Source organism: Geospiza fortis, unplaced genomic scaffold, assembly GCF_000277835.1.
Source record: "Geospiza fortis unplaced genomic scaffold, GeoFor_1.0 scaffold381, whole genome shotgun sequence".
NCBI lineage: Eukaryota > Metazoa > Chordata > Aves > Passeriformes > Thraupidae > Geospiza > Geospiza fortis.
The window spans coordinates 2844713-2863928 of record NW_005054348.1 but is presented as its reverse complement, the minus strand read 5'-3'; the positions used below and the strand labels follow the sequence as shown (position 1 = coordinate 2863928).

At 38.5% G+C, this 19216-nt stretch overlaps 1 protein-coding gene across 1 annotated transcript in view; it reads right to left on the bottom strand.

Moving 5' to 3' along the window:
• The window catches only part of PCNX2 (pecanex 2), a 146648-nt gene that overhangs the window by 66929 nt on the left and 60503 nt on the right, over nt 1-19216 (bottom strand). The window contains exons 18-21 of the mRNA XM_031058762.1: nt 13277-13369; nt 12614-12764; nt 8366-8507; nt 4744-4921 (exon numbers count right to left, since the gene is read on the bottom strand). Of these exons, the coding sequence (XP_030914622.1) occupies nt 4744-4921; nt 8366-8507; nt 12614-12764; nt 13277-13369 (564 nt within the window). The remainder of the gene's footprint in view (nt 1-4743; nt 4922-8365; nt 8508-12613; nt 12765-13276; nt 13370-19216) is intronic.

Genomic DNA, 19216 nt, shown 5'->3' with positions numbered 1-19216 from the left:
ACTTAGGCAAATAAATTCAGTGTTAATGAAGGCAAATTTAACAAGCTCTGCTTCTTTGATTATTTTGCCTTATGCATGAAGACAAATTCAGAACCCTCAGAAGACTTGATGATAAGAAAATATAAGGTGATTTCATATTTTTGTATTGCTAATTAGTTCATACACACACACAAATTAGGAGGCCATTAAACTACCTGACAGTAACATATAAGTCAGTGAAAGAGCTAAGAAGTTGTAGCCCTATACATTTAAAGGTTAATGGCACTTGGGCTTATCATTCCCATTCAGATCTGTGTGGTAGATGAGTGTGTAAGCTAGGAGTGGTTCACACTTTAAGGCTTAAAAAGGAAGCTGCACAGATTTGTCAAAAATCCATATTCCAAAGTACAAGTATAATTTCTCTGTTGTGCTGTAGAGATGAAAAGGTTGCTGGTAAGATTCAGTTTAGCAGTGTGCTCCCAGGAGTGAAGGGACTGGCAAGAACCTCCCGCTAGGCTTTTGTAGTAGCCGAGAGCACACTACAGCCAGGAGCATCCACAGCACAGTACAGAGGTTTTTGCTGTCTTTGCTCCTTCAGCTCAACATCAGCTCTGCTTGAGGTTCCAAAAGCAGTTCAGGGAGATACTATGACTCCTTTCCACCAGCAAAATTTAGAGGATGCCTGTGGCACTGGATGAAACTGAAAACTGCATTTTTAACAGAGCACAGCAAAAGAGTTGGGGACAAGTCCTGCCCTGAGCATCCTTGTTAACATTCAGCCAATTCCAAACTGATATCCCTGCTGTTTGAATGATTTGCATTCACTTCTACTTCACACTTAAATACCAGTTCATCCTTGAACTGGTAGTCCAGACACCCTTCAAAAGCATCTCACACATCTGCCACGGAAGGCAGGGCTGGGTACATTACTGTTTTACTTTTTGTTCGCTTGTTTTTATCACACTGAAGAAAAATTGACTGGATGAGCTATAATATCACTTAACCATCCATATGGTCTTCCTCTGATAGCTTTTGCATATGTTAGAGCTTTTCCTCAGTTAAGTATTATGTCAGTAGACAGCAAAAGAATGGAAGAAAGGTCTATCTTTTCATCAGTTCCACATAAACTATTCAAACCATCTAATATTTCCACTTTTTTTTTTACTCTATTATAAGAAAGAGTCTCAGAATTTTCCCTAGTGTTAAAAGTCTAGGAAGAAATCTCCTAAGTCCCATTATATATTCCATCTTTGCTATGCCTATGAAGAATATATTCTCCGTTTTTTGTGGGTTTCCATTTTCACTTAATATGAACATTCTTATCAACCTTTGCACTGACATTATCTTAGTCCTAAAACATCCAGGGAGAACAACTGGCTCATTTGAAAAGTTTACATGGAGTCATGTAGACCAAGACTGTCTCGATTATCTGGTTTGACTTCCTGCAGAATATACATCAGAGCATTACACCCACACATGTTGAATGAGCAACCACAAACTTTGAAAAGGCCATTCAGCTCTGATTTGAAGATTATAGACAACAGGAGTTTTGGACAGAAGATTCCCAGGTTGTAGTCAAGGACACATGGAAAGTCTTAGTTTAAGAAAGATGAAGAAGTCCTGTTTCACTTGAATTAAAAGCTGCAATCATTCTCAAAAACAAGTAAGAAAATATTTCCTAAATGTTTATCTTGCTGCCTTCCCAAGGCAATTTGAAATACAAAATAGCACACTCTGCATATGCCTAAATCAACATTTAGTGTTTTCACATTCTCTGAATTGTCAAAATGTAAACAGCTAATCATTTTTTGAAAGAATTGAATTAACTGTGTCACATTAGTAAGTCTTATGATGTTAAAAAGATAAAACATAAAATAAAATTCTCAGGAATAGAACTGAGCAGGCTCTCTTGTTCTCTGTTACCTCAGTGTGGGTGTTTTGGCTAGGAGAGATGAAAATCTGTGAGCAGCAATTCGGACTTCCGTGTCCCAGCTTGCTCAGGGAGCAGTATGCTCATTTGGAGTTTCTGATTTGACTAAATTACATTAAATTAACAGCACAATGGGGAAAACAAGGGAAGCACAATCAGTGATCTATTTAGAAATACTCTACCAAACCTCATTAGTAAAGTTTTATTCCATATAATCTGCATCAAGAGTGACTAGTGCAGTTGTGAATGTCTGTTGAATTTAGATTCTTTCTTCCCCAGTGCCTAGTAGAAGAAAAAAATATTATCACCATGTTTTGAAAGCATGCAAAGCTTTTTGTGGGGTAAGCTGGCTTAAAAACTGCCATCACTATGACTAAGACAGTGCTTCTAGTATTCCCTAATTAAGAGAGTGGCAAACTGACATTTTCAACGTGCAAAGAGAAATGAAATCAGCGATGGCTGTGTAATAAACGCTGCATAGCTAAAGGTGACAGTAATAGACAGTATTTCAGATTTTGTAGGTATTTTAAAAAATAAATGCAAACATAAAAATGACTGAAATACAGACAGAATCTGTGAAGACCCATAAAGCTTTTAGGAACAAAGGTGGATGCAGCTTGCTTAGAGGCTATAGTATGAAATAAACATCATCTTTATCCTCAAGTGATCATATCCTTTACTGAAATTCCACAATGCTGAGCTAATTAAAGCTCAAATCTTAATTAGGGTAAAGAAAAGTTATGCCCTTTATGATTTGAAATTAAAAGGAATTTAATTGCTATCAACTGCAATGCTATTTTTCATATTGGATCTAATGATCATTGTGAAACTGTGCATGTGCTTTTGTAATATAAATAATTCAACCGTTTGACTTAGAACTTCTAAATGGAACAAGGACAATTCCACTTGCTGAACTAATGACCTGCAAAATTTCAGATATTGTTAGATATGAAGATGGAAGATCAATGCTAAAACCACATTTTCAAAACATGTCTGCAGTACAGCCTTCAGTCTAGTAGAGCAGTAGTTACTCTAGCAAACATCTCTGCTTTATTTAATAAGCATCCTTCATTATCTCATTCTCATTGCTAACACTAGTCTTTCTATGGTAAACAGTAGCTTCAATCTACCCAAGTAACTCTGCAAAAATCCTACTGAAAAGACTTTATATCTCTTTCTTACAAAAGCATGCAATAATTCACAGCATTATTTTCTGATATGCTCATAAGGCCAACATTTCCAAAAGAATTAACAAATAGTGGAACTTTCAATTCTGGCATGCTAATTTTTTGATCCTGTAAAGAGATTCTTAGAGAATGAGCTTTAGGACTAAGAAAGTCATCATTCAGACATGGGACTTAGCAGTGATAAACTTCTCTGGAGACAAAAATCTACCCCTTTCTCTAGGGAACATGGTAATGAAACAAATACTGAAAAGTGGCATAATAAGAGCAAACTCTGCATTGCTTTTGCTGGTTATCTTTCACTCTAAGCTAAGAAGCTTAAAAAATTACTCTAGTCCTGTTTTAAGATCAGAGTATGGTGGAGGGGGATCTTGTTAAAGCAGAGTTTTGTCTCATCTCTTCTACTCCTCCTCTTTTGCCCTTCCTCCCCAGCCCTTACTTTCTCACCCCAGCAGAGAGAAAGCAGAAGAGTTCTGAAGGTGAAGGCTTGAAGCAGGTGAAGCTTCTGCTGGAGTGTGGTCTAAGAGCTCAGCAAAAAGTGTGAGCTCAAGTTACCTCACCAAGTTGTGACACCTCCTTTCTCATCTTCCCTTACAGCAGCACAGAATAAACCAGGAAAAGCATGTTGGAACTCCCAACATAACATCAATTACCTGGACCTTTCCATAAGAAGCCTGAAACTTCCAGGTGGGCATAGACAGCAGTATGAGCTGGTGCTACTTGTGTAGAAGGGCTAAATATCTCCACAGCACATGCAGCAACCAATATGGAACCATGTCTCTCTTCTCTCACCAACTAAGGGATACTAGCTGGGTCATACTCACACATATAGCAGAAATATTTTAGAAAAAGAAACCAAGCAAAGAAGCCTGAGCAAAAAACCCCAAATAAAACAAAGAACAACAAAACCAAACACTTCACTAGAATTACCCCCGGACGAATACTTTCAAATCTTCAGTACTTTGCCATGTTTTCTCAAGGTATCAGTTAAGCCTAATTCTTTCAGTGAAACAGCTTAGATTCAAATAAAGACAGGGTCTGACCTGACTGATGCAGAAAGGGTTTGGTAGTTTTTAAATGAACTCAACTGGAGCACACTTCAAGAGTTAACAATGTAATAGAGAGGAAGGAGCACTGAGGTTAAGGTTAAGGGCAGCATCACAAGGATAACAGACTGAAAATAGGAAAAGAAAAATGTTAAGGCTGACTTTAGGAAAACATTTATTATCGTGAGGGTGATTAGATAACAGAATAATTTCCCAAAGGAAGTTGTTGAGTCAACCACTAGAGGCATTCAAAGGAAACCAAGATAAAAACACCAGGAGATTGATCTGGAGGGCAGTCCTGCACTAATGACCCAAGAGGCTCTTTCAAACTCATTGAGGATTCTCCTCTTGAAAACAACAATTCTGAACTTTATACAGCAGCACGTGAACAAAAAGTAGATGAAAAACATTGCACAAAGCCAGAAAAAACACTTAATCAAAGCCTTTTTTCCAATTTAACAGATCTTTTTCCCTATAATACCAATAATTTGAGTCTATGTATGCATTCATTACTTCTAAAAAGTCCTAACACATATTGATCAGCCAGGTGAAAATGAAAATATATTTTTTTTCCAAAGAAATTATAGGAGCTCTTGAAACTTGCCTTATGAAACACAATGGACATCATGAAGAAATCCAGCAAGAAATTTTCCGAAATGTCTCTGTAGTCAAATCGGAAGAAGATCACAGTAAAGCTCAAAGTAACAAACTGATTAATAGGATTACAGAATGAGGAGCGGAGGAGTTTCATCCCAGCAACTGTTATCAGGATAATGTCACAGCTGTAAGAAAAGCAGAGAGAAAAACCTAATCAAGTCATAAGGCATTAAGAAGCTCTTAAATAGAAATATCTGTACCAGATGTATTTTAGATTGCTATGCATATCGAAATCTACATATCCTTTTTATTAAAAGAATATAGAAGTAATATCAGGAATCATCCCATTTATTTTACTTATGTGAAATTTTGTATTTTTCCCTTATCATTATGACACATTTGTAAGTTGTAAAAAAGAACAAACTCTGTACTAAAAAAAGTAGTAATGACTACTAAAACCCAAAAATCTAGACCAGACATTTTTATATCCCTCTTAAAGTAAAATTTCAGTCCAGGAAATACCTTGGCACTTTCATTAATACATTACTGTAATTTGGAAAAAAAAAACCCTTGAACTCTTTTTTTTTTTATTATTACAAGAAATTTCATGTGATGACAGAATTTATAATTTTACTTGTAATTTCATTATGTGCTGCCAAAATTCTGGATAGAATTACACATAGATGTGAAGTGTTTGAAATTCTTACCACAGTTCTTGATCAGAAAGTTGACTATTCTACATAGTAGTTCATCAGATCAAAAGAACTTGTGTCGCACCTATGTCTTCCAAAATGTGGGGATTTCAATGTATAATGAGTGAGAAAGTAGGCCAGGTATTTGCAAGATGCATGGAAGGTTCTCATTCTTCCTGCTGCTAACCAGAATACCTGCTGCCATGACTGACATTTGGCAGGCTATAAAGCTCTCAACAGGTTTTCACCATCCTAGCAAGATTCCTATTTTCCAGGTTGATTTTATTTCATGTGGCATTTATTCATTTTTGTGTATCTCCCGTAATGCAGATGCAACTTTATTTTGAGTGCTGGTCCTTCTAAAGGATCAGCGGGGCATTACTGCTGGAATGAAACACCAAGCTGACCTTATTTTCCACCTTGTCAAGGCTGTTCTTTTCAATTTGCCTCACATTTCTGAATTATAGAAAACCTAATGACTAAGCTAAATAGATTCTGAAGCCAACAGAAGCCATCCCAGCGTAACCTATATGAACTAGTTGTGCATTTCATTTATCAAAAAGAAGAAAATTCTTGCATCATGGAGAAATTTTCACATGGAAACTTATAGATTAGAGAGCAAAAGGAAGACTTTTTAGTCAATGTGCCTGTTACCATGATGAAACTTTCACCAAAAAATGATACTTTACAAAATAATGCATTCAGAGGTAACAGGAAATAGTTTGCTCAGTATTCCTTCTTCTTTAAAAATACTTCCACACCAGGTGCTTTTCCTGGGGTCTTAACTCCTGGGAAAAGATGTAAGGGAACATGAGCGGAGGGGTGATTTCCAGTGCCTCTTTGGCAGGTAACAGGGGCAGACACTGTCAGCATGGGTCCTATTAATAACCAGCACACCAGGGTCTGCAAAGCTCAAGCAAACTCCTGACTATAAAGGAGCTGTTCTGCCTCCTCAAGAAACAAACTGCTGCAGTCCTTTAAATCACAAAGCAAGGTGAAGCTTCTTTAAAAGACAAATTTAATTTGAGGAAAACTCCGACATCAAATCCCACAAAATGTACCACCTCAGACACTTTCAGACACAGAGTGGGAGGGTGTCTTCCCTTCCCTACAGCATCATGCGGTCTGATCCTTGGGTGGTCAATAAGTAAGGAATGTTCCAGCAACAGAAAAGAGGTATTTATGCATTAAAACCCTCATTAACACCGTATCTGGAAGTAGCAAGGAGAATCCAGGATGCCTCATGGGTTTACAGAGTTCAGAAAGAGGTGGGATCTGAAGCTGAATGCTTTGTGTGTGGCATTTGGATGGCAGCTGTAGGGAGAACGTACTAAAGAGCCAGAGAAAAAGGCATACTGGGAGTTTCATGGATAGAGCAGAGTTACAAGGAAAAGGAGAGAGCAAGTTTCACACAGGTGATCACACAGACACAAGGGGGATGGGGAAGGAAGGACTGCTTTGGTATTCCCCCACAGGCCAAACAATCAGAGGCAGACAAATGTAATTACTTTCTTTAATCTCAAGACTTCTGGGGGTCTGACTCATTTCTTCTGAACTCTTGAGGGAGGTGATACTTTAAAGTGCAATCTAGCTTGGAGGAATGACTATGTAAAAATAGCACCTTCCTAACCCTACATATTTGCTCCGTGCATGTATTCAGTCACGTCTGCTAGCTAGTAACAAATGGCATTCTGACTGCTTTTCATTCTCCCAGCCTTGCAGAACTAAATAGAGGGATAAGTGTGGATTCAGTGTCACCCTGGACAATACACCAGAATTCCTGAAGCACCTTGGCTGTAGCACCTTCCAAGTGCCTGGGGGAAAAGAGGTCAGTGGGGGACTACAGGGGTTATCAATGAGTGACTGGTGAGAGTCTCTCTGCAAAAGTAGTTGCCTGGGAGAAATATGCAGAAATTTTGACTAATGCCCTAGTCCACATTTCAAACTAAAAGGGCTGCCTAAAAGCAGGGGCTACCTTTTCCTTATAGTTGTGTAGTTCCTAATGCTGTGTTGCTCCTCAAGAGAGAGAAATAATTAAATCAGCATGCAATTTTTGTATCAAAGTTCTTTTATCTAATATTTGAAATTAAGAATCTGCTTTATTATGGATATTGAGGAACTCTCCCCCACCTCCCAGCAGTTTTTCTTGCTACTGGAACATTCCAAGGCTGTGTCTTTGTTTTATCATCTGCATCACTGTCATTCTGATAAAAAGACTGCAGAAACTCTGCTCACTGGGGATACTGCAGTCACCAAGCCTGCTGAATATCTGCAGTAGGCAAGTCACTGACTAAAATACTTACCATAAAAGGCTGTCTGCAAGGATCATACTGTGAGACCATGGATCAGCACCACCGGTTCTGCTTAATATCTAAGACATCAGACTTTGTCAAAACCTGTACCCCCACCTTTTTCAAACCACTTTTAATGCAGGACTACCCACCTTTCTACACTGTTTAATATTTCATTCAGCCTTAAAAGACTTGTGTGGTGAAGCTTCTGATAACTCCTTTGGGAGACTACAGCATAGTGTTAAAAATCCTCAGTTAGGAAATGTTTCCTGATATCCAGCCTAGATTTCTCATTTTCATCTGATTAATTCTAGTTACCCCACTGAGCTTATGCCCATCAAACACCTGCAGCCTGATATGGTGTGTCTTGCTTTTAATTGACATTTAGACCTTCCATATATATCTATATATAGCTCTTTAATCTTTTAATTTCACTCTCTCTCACTGGAGACACATTTTAGTGTGCTAAGGTAGTTTTGCATTTTTCTTGCAGCAAAGCCAATGATTATTTTATTTTGAACTCAAATGCATGAAAGCAAACTGTGACAAGATTACAGGCTTATTTAAAAACAAATTCCATTTCTCAGTCTTCAGCCTAAAACCAAATACTCTACTAATCACATGCCTTGAGTTATAATCTACTTACTGTGTACCAAGCTTCTTGTATTTACTAATTGAGAAAGCATCAATGGTGAGTGCATTCAGTATTATGGCTGGATATAAAATGTATTTCTCAAAGCACTGTAGCCACACATAAAGCCTTTCAAACCACATCAAATGAGCAGCATCTGAAATGGAAATTCAGATAACAGATTGTGTCATCAAATCATCAGCATTTTTTGCACTAGAGTACCATAGAAGACACGAGTTAGCTCACATTAATAAATATAGTCAATCAAGTTATTTATGAAACAATGGAATTCATAATTCTTTGTCAATAGAGAAATAATTTTGTTCTCTGAGTTTAGAAAGTATCTGTTTTGCTGCTTATAATTGCACTCCTGAGACACGTTCAGAAACAATAAAAGATAGTACATGCTAGATGGTAGTTTTTACATCATCCAATTATTTAGTCAGTATATTACATAGTACTCTCAGCGGATGTAATGACCCCAGAGAGGGCCTCTCCAGCTCTGGCACTGACCTGCTGAATCACCTAGGAAACGTCATTTGAACTCTGTGCCTCTACTTCCCCATCTTACAGTAGCAAAACACTGTTCCTTAGAATGTAAATTATCATTGACCTCACTGATAAATGAAACACCCCTTGAGATCTAAAGACTGAAGTTAGAAACTGTCATAGACGTTTCCCAAAACACTTAAACAGACACTATAAGAAGTATTTGCCAGGATCACATCTCACATCATTCCTCTCTAAGGAACAGCTTTTTTTTTTCAGTAGACTTTTCTAACAATATCAGAGTGCTTAATATGGATATTAAACAGGAACTGAATGCTCCATGCAAATCAGCTGCTATGAGAGCTTAGGTGAACTGAGTGCAGAAACCCTTGTGCACAGACAAAAAACAATGCCTTTTTCCTCAAAGCTCAGCCAGACAAGGTTATTGGAAAAACAGTGAACACAAAAAGGCAGAATTTGGCATTAACTCAGAAATAGAAATGCCAGCTACTGAATCTCCAATAATCATCCCTGCAAAATGAAAACAATTCTATGTAGAGACCCCCTCTTCCATACACGCATTTTCAATGACAGCCAAAGAAGACATGTTGAATCAATGGATTTCTATGTTCTACAGGCACAGTTGTATATTGCATAGACTAAGAGAAAGATCTAAACCCAATCCTTCTAAATTAGGTTGAAGTCATGCTTTGCTGGTACCTTAAGCTAAGACAATGCTCTTGCAAAAATCCCCCTTCAGAAAATACAAACAACTTCTGTTTCTTGCTATAACATAAAAATATTTCCTCTTCACTACCTGAAGGCCACCTCCTAAAAGTTCATATACACAGCAAAATGTCCATTTTGGAACCTAGCTGTTCTTCCCCATTCCTGTCTCCTCCTCCTAAGCTCCAGAACTTCAGCCACGTCCAAAGCTGAGCTCTGTGTAAGAACTCAGGCTTCACTAAAGAGATAAGCATATCACACAAACCAAACAGAAGGTAGGTGCAGGAGCAGAGAGAGGACTGTTCAGACAATGGAGACAGAAAAAAGAGCTCACACTCAGAAGGGGCCCCAGGGAAAGACATGGATTTGAAAATGGCACAAACCTGTGGGGTATAAAAGCAGTAGTGGGGAGGAAGAAGAAGAAAAAATAGCCTAGTATATCAGGGTTTCTTTCTCATTTATTCCTGCATATCACTAATTTCTACACATCTATACACCATAAGCTCATACATCTTGACCTAAAGCCTTTCATCCTGCAGTCAGCCAAGACAATGACAAGTAATAACTGAGGTATCTCACAGGGGCCGCACAAGAATTGGTCTGGTAGTTGCTATTCTGTGGAACACCTTAAAGGCTGAGAAGCTCATCCAAAGTCTGTGCAACAAAGCCAGGAATAAACTTGTGGAATTGTCACTGCCAGTTGTTTGTCTAATTGCAAGCAGTCATTTGTCTTTCAATAGCACTCCTCTTATAAACAAAAAAAATTAGAATTAAAATCTATGTAGTAAAAACTCACAGACATTTTGTGTACTCGTCCTTTCATCGTCTGCATGTGACAACTATGGGGTACTACTGTCCTTTTTACAAGTCTCTCTTTCTATACAAAGAGCGAACATTTTAAAGTTTAGTTCCTACATTTTTATTACAGGACAAAAGAAAGAAGACAGCCCGTCAGACATATCTATCAAAGGGATTACCTTTTCCACAGTCTGTCTCATCTCAGACATGATAAAAAACCTCTGCAGTAGCCTAAGGGACTGAAATATATATATATATATAAAATTTCTCTTTTTTTACTCTTGTTTTCTAACACAGAACACCAGCAACATTGCAATAATACTGAGAGCCCAAAGTACAGGAATGTGCCATATATAAATGAGGACTGCAAAAGAAGCAAAAAAAGCCTGTCCCCACAGCAGGCAGCATGAGAAATGCAGCTGGATCTCAAAACAGAAGGAAACCTGTCTGTGGAAATCAGTGTAGCAGGTCTCTACCTTCAACCTTTTCAAATGCTGAGTCACTGCACTTAGGAAAACAATGGTTTTTGACAAATGAAGACAGACTTAATCAGAAATCCTACAGTGGTCTTTTATGATTAAGTGCTGAAACAATCAGTGCAAGTTGGGTATTTATCAGAATTACTGGTTGTCAGGGACAGGAAGTCCTGGATATTCTTTTCAGCTCGGCATGGTGGTTAATATTATTTATATTTCTATTATACCTTCCTTGGCATATTGCAGTAAAAGTTAAAAGGTAAGCTTCAGTCAAATCTCTTGGGTACTTTTTTCATACCCAATCCTTGTTTGGAAAGTCATTGTTTTGAAAAACATAATTTTTTTAAAATAAAAAAGATTTAAATCCTTAATGTATGGTTTGCCAGAGAGTGATCTAAACTCTTCTGTGGTCTAGTTGAAGACAGACTGAAGTCCCTCAACAGACTGTTCTGCAAATGCTGCCTTCAAACACTTCAGAAACATATACTGAGAATTATTAAGGCGTGGGATCCATCAAGAAATGACAAGCAAGCTTTTGGCTGGTAGCAAAGGCAAAAAGAGAGCTGGGATGGAGGGGGGAAGCTTTACTTCTCAAAGCACACTGCCTGCTTCAGAAATAACTCTATCAGAGCAGGAAATCAGATCTCCACATACTAAAATATTGACTTATATTCACATGCATCAAGGCACTACCCACTGAAGCCAGCAGACATCAGCAAGAACAAATCTTAAAGAAAATTTAAGTTCTTTTCAATCGTAATGTTTCTCTAGAAGTGCTACAATTGAAATTAGAACACTTAAATTGCACTACATTTGCTGATATGTCAGAAAGTAGAAAAAAATCTACCTCAATTTCATCAATCTTCTAAGGTTTTAAATTATGTAGAATGCCAATGTATTAGGCATGAACTATACCAGGTCAAGCAACACAGCAAGTAACAGTGCTGGAATGTAAAACAAAAGGCAAATCAGACAGTGGCTCATGAAAGATCACATAGAGGCTGTGAAATGATTAAGGGACAGGAACATTCACCATATGAGGAGAAACAGAGAGCTGGGATTGCTTAACTTTGAGAAGAAAAAGCCTTGGGGGGCATCTTATGAATGCCTGATTGGCAGCATTTTTGGGGTAATAATACCTGATGGGGGAAAGTAAAGTTGATGGAGCCATTCTGTTCTCAGTAGTGGCCAGAGACAGGACAAAAGAAATGGGCACAAACTGAAAATCCATTTCTAGAAAAAAGTAGTACCAAACAAATAAACCACCAAAAACCACAAAAAAAAACAAAACAAAAAAAAAAAAAAAAAAAAAAAAAGCGGGAAAAAAAGCAAAAAAAACCCAACCCACTAAAATCCACCCAAACACCACAGTTTAAAGCAACCTTTCTTACTGTAAGGATGACTGAATGCTATGTCCAGAATGTTTTAAGAGTCTCTACACTTGAAAATATTAAAAACTTGACACAGCCCTGAGCAACCTGCTCTAGTTGACCCTGGTCTGAGCAGGGCCATCAGACTAGACAATCTCCAGACATGTCTGCCTGGTCTCAGCCCATCTGGGCAGTGGCCTGAGAAGACAATTCCTACAGGTTCACAGATCTGCTGGCGGCGCAGTGATAAAATTAAAATGATCAGATATCTGTGCTACTCAAAAGTAAAAGGATAATTTATTCTCCCAGCTCTGTTACTTCTGGATTTTTTTATTTTTTTGTTCTTCAAAGCAAGGCAAGCTGGAAGTCATTGCATCCACTGTTTAGAAAAGACTCTTACAAACCTCTCACTTCCCGCTGCTGGTGCTCTTTGCTTTTGAGTATGGGGTGGGAGATCCACAGCCAGGGGTGATGCTTGCGCAGCTGAGGAAGGATGTAATGTGTCACAAATCCCACTGTCCATGCTAAAGCAAACAGCACAATGCTGAGAAATGGCTGGGCCAAAGCACAAAAAAGGAAAACTAGTTATAATTTACATACAACATTGTTTTATACATATACATATATATATATTTATATATTTTAAACATTTTTTAACAGTTTCTGTTATTGTATTTTTCTGCAATTGATTTTTATTCCTATTTTCAAATTCTTGACGCTAGGTGAATATGGATTTTGACATATGTGTTTTGCACACACAGTTAGCCAATTTTTTCCTCCAGGATTGGGGGAAAAAAGACAAAATGTCAGGCTTATTCATTCTGTCCTCTGGGTTCCATATCATAAGAGCTGTTTATGGAAAGAGATGTCAAATAGGTAATACTGAAATTAATACAAATATCCAGAAACTAACTGCTTTGCAGATATAACAGTGTTATCATGACCAGTAAATGCATTTTCACTAACTTCTCTTTCCACAGCATCTATTCTTTCCAGTTAAAGCACCTTGTGGTTTTGCATAAGAGACATAATACCTTAGGGGGAGGAAAAAAAAGATAGATACACACCCTTAGTGACAGAAACACTGTACTGGCACTGACAGCAAATGACAGAACAGCAGCTGCTGTGCAGACAATGAGATCCGATTTCAAGATTTCTTTCTGTGAAAATAATTATTTTATACACAATTAGTAAGGCAGCACTATTTTAACCAAAGTAATTACTCTGTTCTCAATTACTTACACTCTGCATTGCAATAATGATAAAATACAAAAGTATTTTCTACACTCTGCTTTGGGAAATTATTTCTCCACACTCCAGGTCTGTTGAAGTAATCACATTTAAATTTTTCACGCCTAATTTTGAATTATATTTTTAAATAACAAAGTTATAATATTGGAGAAATGAAAGCAATACATTTTAATACTGAATCTGATTCTGCTTGAGGAATATAACTCTTTTCCATTATGACCTTCTTATTTTTGGGAATCAAAATTCTGGTTCCATTTTCTAATTTCAAGAACTAATATTTCTTATTTCCTTTCTCTTGCATTACTGAAAAAAGTCATGCTTTTCCATAATGTCTTCTAAGACACAACATTAATACAGTTATGTTCTAAAGTGACATGTTCCATTCCCTGATTTTCTTTATTGGAAGTCAAATTGCAGCAAGATTTTGTGGATTTTAGACAAGGCTTTTTTCCAGTGTCATTGAATGATAATGAAAGGACACATCTGCCTTTACGTAAAGATCTGTAACTGTGGTAGGAGTAACTTTGTTTCTAAATATTGGAAATATCACTGTCTTCACAGCACATTTTTCTTGCGATTAAAATGTCATTCTCAGTAAACAAATAAACAAGATAGCTTGTGATCTGTGAGGTCTTCTGAATTGTACTTCAGAGGTCACCCAAATGCTTTTGTGAGTAAATGAAAATCTTGTCTTAGATTTATGAGAAGGGCATTTAGGTTCAGCACTCAATTCTGCTGCTAAGTTACCAAATGAGAAACTATTTGTAGCTCTTGGTTTAGAAGCTGACTTATGCTTTAATTCAAAGATACCTAGAAACAACACATGAAAAGCAGCACTTTTGATAGAACCAGAGGTTCATCTGACTTTCGGGTAGTGCTATCTAGGTAATCTTAATGAATCTCATCAGAGAAAAAGAAAGAAAACTAAAATGATGATGGTAGGGCAAAGCTACGAATAAAGGAGATAAAAAAGAAAGCAAGCAGAACAAGCGAAGAACAGAAGGGTTGCGAATTACCAGGGAAGCTAGTAGCAACCTCTATATTTAGGCTGCCTATCACTCCCTGTTATGAAAGATGCTTCTCAGTAAAAGGTCACCTGCATCAGCACTTCCACTTACTGCAGCAGCCCTTTGAAATGCAGCAGGACTAAAAAGCCTTCAGGCTCTGAAAGTACTTTTGCTTTGTCCCAGGAAACTCCAAGACGGCTTAGCTGAAATCTCAAGCAGCCACCACGGTCTCTGCCCTTCCCAGGCTGCTCAGGAGTATGTACACGTCTCCAGAAGAGTTGTGCTCCCTCCACTCTGAGAGCCATCCTTCTCTGGCCAGTCCTGTACTCTGCATGGGCTACATGTGTTGGGAGCAGAGTCAGGTCTTTGGAACTCCTCCTGACCACCTTTTCAAAGGTGGCCTTGCTCCTTGGCTGTCACATTCAACAGAAGAACCACAACATGAGGGAGCTCACAGGAACAGCCTTCTCTTCCCTGACTAAACCTTGGCTCCCTGCCTGCCCCCACAGGTCTTCTCTGTTCAGTTCTTTCACAGCTTCCTCTCACTAGCAAGCAGCAGTACTGAAAAAACACGGTCTAATAAAAATGAATAACTGAATTATTACCAATCTATGCAATGGAAATGATTTTTTAAGCTTTCCAGATATTTTTAAAGATGTTGCATACAAAGCCTATATAAAACAGCAGTATCTGAGAAAATTAAGCAGTGTCAAATTTATATAGCACTATTTCAGCCCCTTTGTGAATACACAGCATGAAAAGTCTTGATCAAGTATCATTTTCTGCACAGCTGAATTCAACTACTCAGTAATCTAAAACAAGCTTCTAAGAACAACAAACACACTCCAATCACATTCACAAGCTCTTCTGTACGACCCAAAAGGCTTACTATTAAAATGGCTGATTTCTCTCACAGTCAGATGGCTGAAAGAGCTGACACTTTAAAAACCATGTAAAATATTAAAAATTTAGCTGTAAAATCAGCAGAAGTGATAAGAATGCACATTTCTGGGGAGAAGTGGCATCCTAATTTTCCATTCCAGGCCACATCACCAAAGAGAATCTTTTCAAACATTACGTTCAGAAGAGAACATGTTACACAAATTATACTGCACAGGACTTCTATTTTCCATCTTTCCTTTTGCAATTGTCTTTTTAACAGTGCTCTAATAACTTCTGACAGTCCTATACAAAAAAGGCCTATTTTTAAAGGAAATTATTATTATTCAGATATTTACTCCAAATTTGACAATTGCTTTCCATTTCTGGCAATACTGAGCGTGTTTAAAGTAACATATATGCCCAGGTTTGTCCTTCTGTCCTTGCACTGAACTGTTTCAAAATGTAAATATACTGCACAGAGTGTGGCACAATGGTCCACACAGCAGCTCCCTCTTGATGTGGCCAACGCTTTCAAGCTTCTCACAAAATTCAGACTTTTTTTCCTCTAAAACAAAGCTGAGCAGTGCTTGCTTCTGGTCCATGTCACTGCACAGGGGACGGGGTCCCCCAGGAAATGGCAGTGATCTCTCTGGCTGAGAGGGACTCACAGCTAGTCTCCAGGAGAAAACCTTGGGCATCTATCTGCTGGGGGTGGATCTGTGGCTCCTGGCCTTCCTGTGGAAGGCAGCTAGCTCCTGAAAACCATGTGCCTACTTTAGACCCAACTAAAGCAGGATTTTGGATATCATTCCCAAGGCCAGGAACTTATGAGCTGAGTACTGAATAGCTCTATAGCATAATGTTTGAGCCCTTCACTGCAATTGGTCCAAAAATGTAGAAATTAAGCTCTATTCACAGTTCAAATCTCTCCAGTGAGAGACAACCACAGTTATAGTTTGGGCTGAAAGCCATTCTACACTCTCAATTTTATGCTCAAGGGGAAAAAAAAGTAACTCCAAACCAACATTGATGCCTTGGGGATTTCACAAGCAGAGTATATTAGAGTGGCACTTTTTTTTTGGTTTTAATTATTATCACGGAATCATAGAATTGTTTATGTGGACAAGATCTTTAAAATCATCAAGTCCAACCATTATTTTCAATTAGATTTTTGGAGCTTTGTACAAATCCTTTTATTAGCTATCTAAATGTTTGTACTAAAGACCAGGAAGGAACCTTGAATTTGAATGTAACACATTATCACCCTCAGGCCACTGCCTAATCTAGTAATCAGCCATGTGGATGCCTACAGAAATTAATTATAATGGTAGGAAGCTCCATTCTCAAAGTTGAATGGTCAATTATCAATCACAGCTGCTTCATAATTCAGGCTTCCAAAGCTGGCAATTCTTACACAGCTATTCAAGGAAAGGAAAAGGGTAAAAGTCATGTAATCAAACATTAGAGATGCTGTATTTATTACTCCTAACATCAATGCAAAGCCATCCAGAAAACAACACATTAATTTTCAACATTAACCTTGTTTGCTTTCAGCTGCTTGAGAAGGTGATTTTATTCTGTATGCCTCTGGCTTTCTGATTAAAATGGGTCTTATTTAAATGCTGTTTTGTAGACCACATGTCACCAAGGCAAGGCTGGCTTGTGTTGCATCCTGCCATCTCCTGCCACTGACAGGGGTTAGGAATACTCTCCTCGCAGAGAAGCACTTCAAGAATAAATGAGCTGCCCTCATGAAATCTCTTCTGAATACTGATACATTGTTTCACCCAGCTGCTGAACAGTTTGAAGATCCCCTTACAAAACTTCTGGAAATTATTTTAAATTGGCTTTGAAGAGTCAGCCGAGTCCTACATCCTGAACATGACTGCTATTGCTGGAGCAAGTCAGCAGGGACTATGGCTTGATTGTGCTCCTTGGATTCAATGCACGTGCATTTCCTCCTGCCTCAGTTCTTCCCTACTTGCCCTATTAGCACTACATTGGTGAGATAGCAGTGGGAGTCTCCTTGGTGTTTAACTGAGACAGAGGTACCAGGTAACACAGGGGTTAGACAAAGAGCCCACATTCATCAGGAATTGCTCTCTCTCTCTTCAGCTAATTTCTTCCAAATTAGCACTGCTAATCGTAAGCAAACACTTTGGCTTACAATTTTTATACAGACTGAAGGAAGCCCAGATAGAGGGGAAAAAAATGAAGGCAAAGAACTAGCAAGCTCCAGCAACACTGAAGGAAAGCAGCCTCCGCCTCATGGAAGCAGCAGCATGGAGTATCAAATATACAGAGCAGAAAAGTGCCAATTCCCGAATGGAGAGGAAAGGTGCCAGGAAGCCCACTTAATTAATCCTAAAAGTGTGACAAAATGAAAAAGTGTGACAGGAATGAAACATTGTGAAGAGAAGAACTGAAGTCCTTTGTCTGGCAAATCCCAGTGCAGTTATCCCTATATTTCTGCACCTTCCAGCCCATTGGCTCAAGGGCCCAAGTGCAGCTGTGCAGTGTTAGTGTAAGACAGCAGATCCCTGTCCATGTCACTGATATAAAAATTGTTAAGAGTCTGCAGAATTACTTCACTTTGAAAATACAGGCAGGATCTTAGATGCAGATTTTTTCCACTATTTTTGGGTTTTATTTTCAATATTTTAAAGCCTTGCTCAAGGTTTCCCTCTGCACTGTGAAATAAAACCAGTTAAGTGGACAGCTGCAGTAACTGCTTCAGTCCCCAGGCTGGGCTCCATCTGCAGAACAGATGACATCAGACTCTGTATTCCTCCAAGAAAGGCACTATCAGCAAAAGAGAGCTACAGGAGCATGAGAAGCTTTCCATTACATCTGCCATACAGTCCCTGTGTACAAGAACAGAATGTCAATGAACCACAGCAATAACCTACAGACCACAAATACTACAGAATACAGCAAAATTCTACCAAAAATACTTCATTTTTTTTTTACTCTGTTTCTAGATGCACACCCATATTCCAGTATCAACTGTTGCAAACAGTTTAGTTTGCAAGAAACTGTAGCTCAATACAAGCAACAAGAAATAGCCATATCACTTAATCTTACATAGGCCCTATTAGATGAAGCAGTTTAAAATAACCTTATATATGGTAAAAAATGACAATCTAAGCAGCAGCTTAGAAAAGTAGAAAACATTGGTAGTGTGGGATCAATGCATATGCTGGATGTGGGCTGTGCAACACCTTATAAAATGCCTAAGAAATTATTCAAGATGCACATGAGAGATGCATCCCATTGAAGGGACATCTGGAGGCCAGTAGGAACTACGGACTCCCAGGTCATGTCTAAGGGTCAAAAAATGCAGTCTATCTTCCAGAGACTCTCTGAATGCTCCTGGATTTCAGAGAGTACTCAGAAGTTTAGGAATAGCTGCCTAGGTTGCAAATGCTCAGATGTGCAGGCAGTGGGGATGTGGTCAGGAAGAAGAGCTGTCTGACAGCCAGGAAGCAGGACAGCTCACAAGACTAATAAATGTCAAACACCCCTTAGCATTTCCGGAAACTTGATGATCTTCCCACATGAATGCCTTAGAAGATCAACCTCCCCTGAGTAACAGCAAACATTTTTTTAATATAAAAAGACACTAAAAGGAAGATGGGTCACTTCACGATGTTTATGCTGAAGTGAGAAATAAGCTGACACAAACTTACAGCTTCCTGCCAGACAGTAGTAAATAAACAGCCTGCCAAGCAAAGAAGAGATGATGAGATGGCAATGCTTGGCACCAGGCATGTACCTCCCTCTCCCATACTATCCCAGTTTCATGTGCTTCTTCCACCTCTAGGTGCCAAGTCTGACTGTGTGTTCCACTTGGCTCGGCTGGGGTGG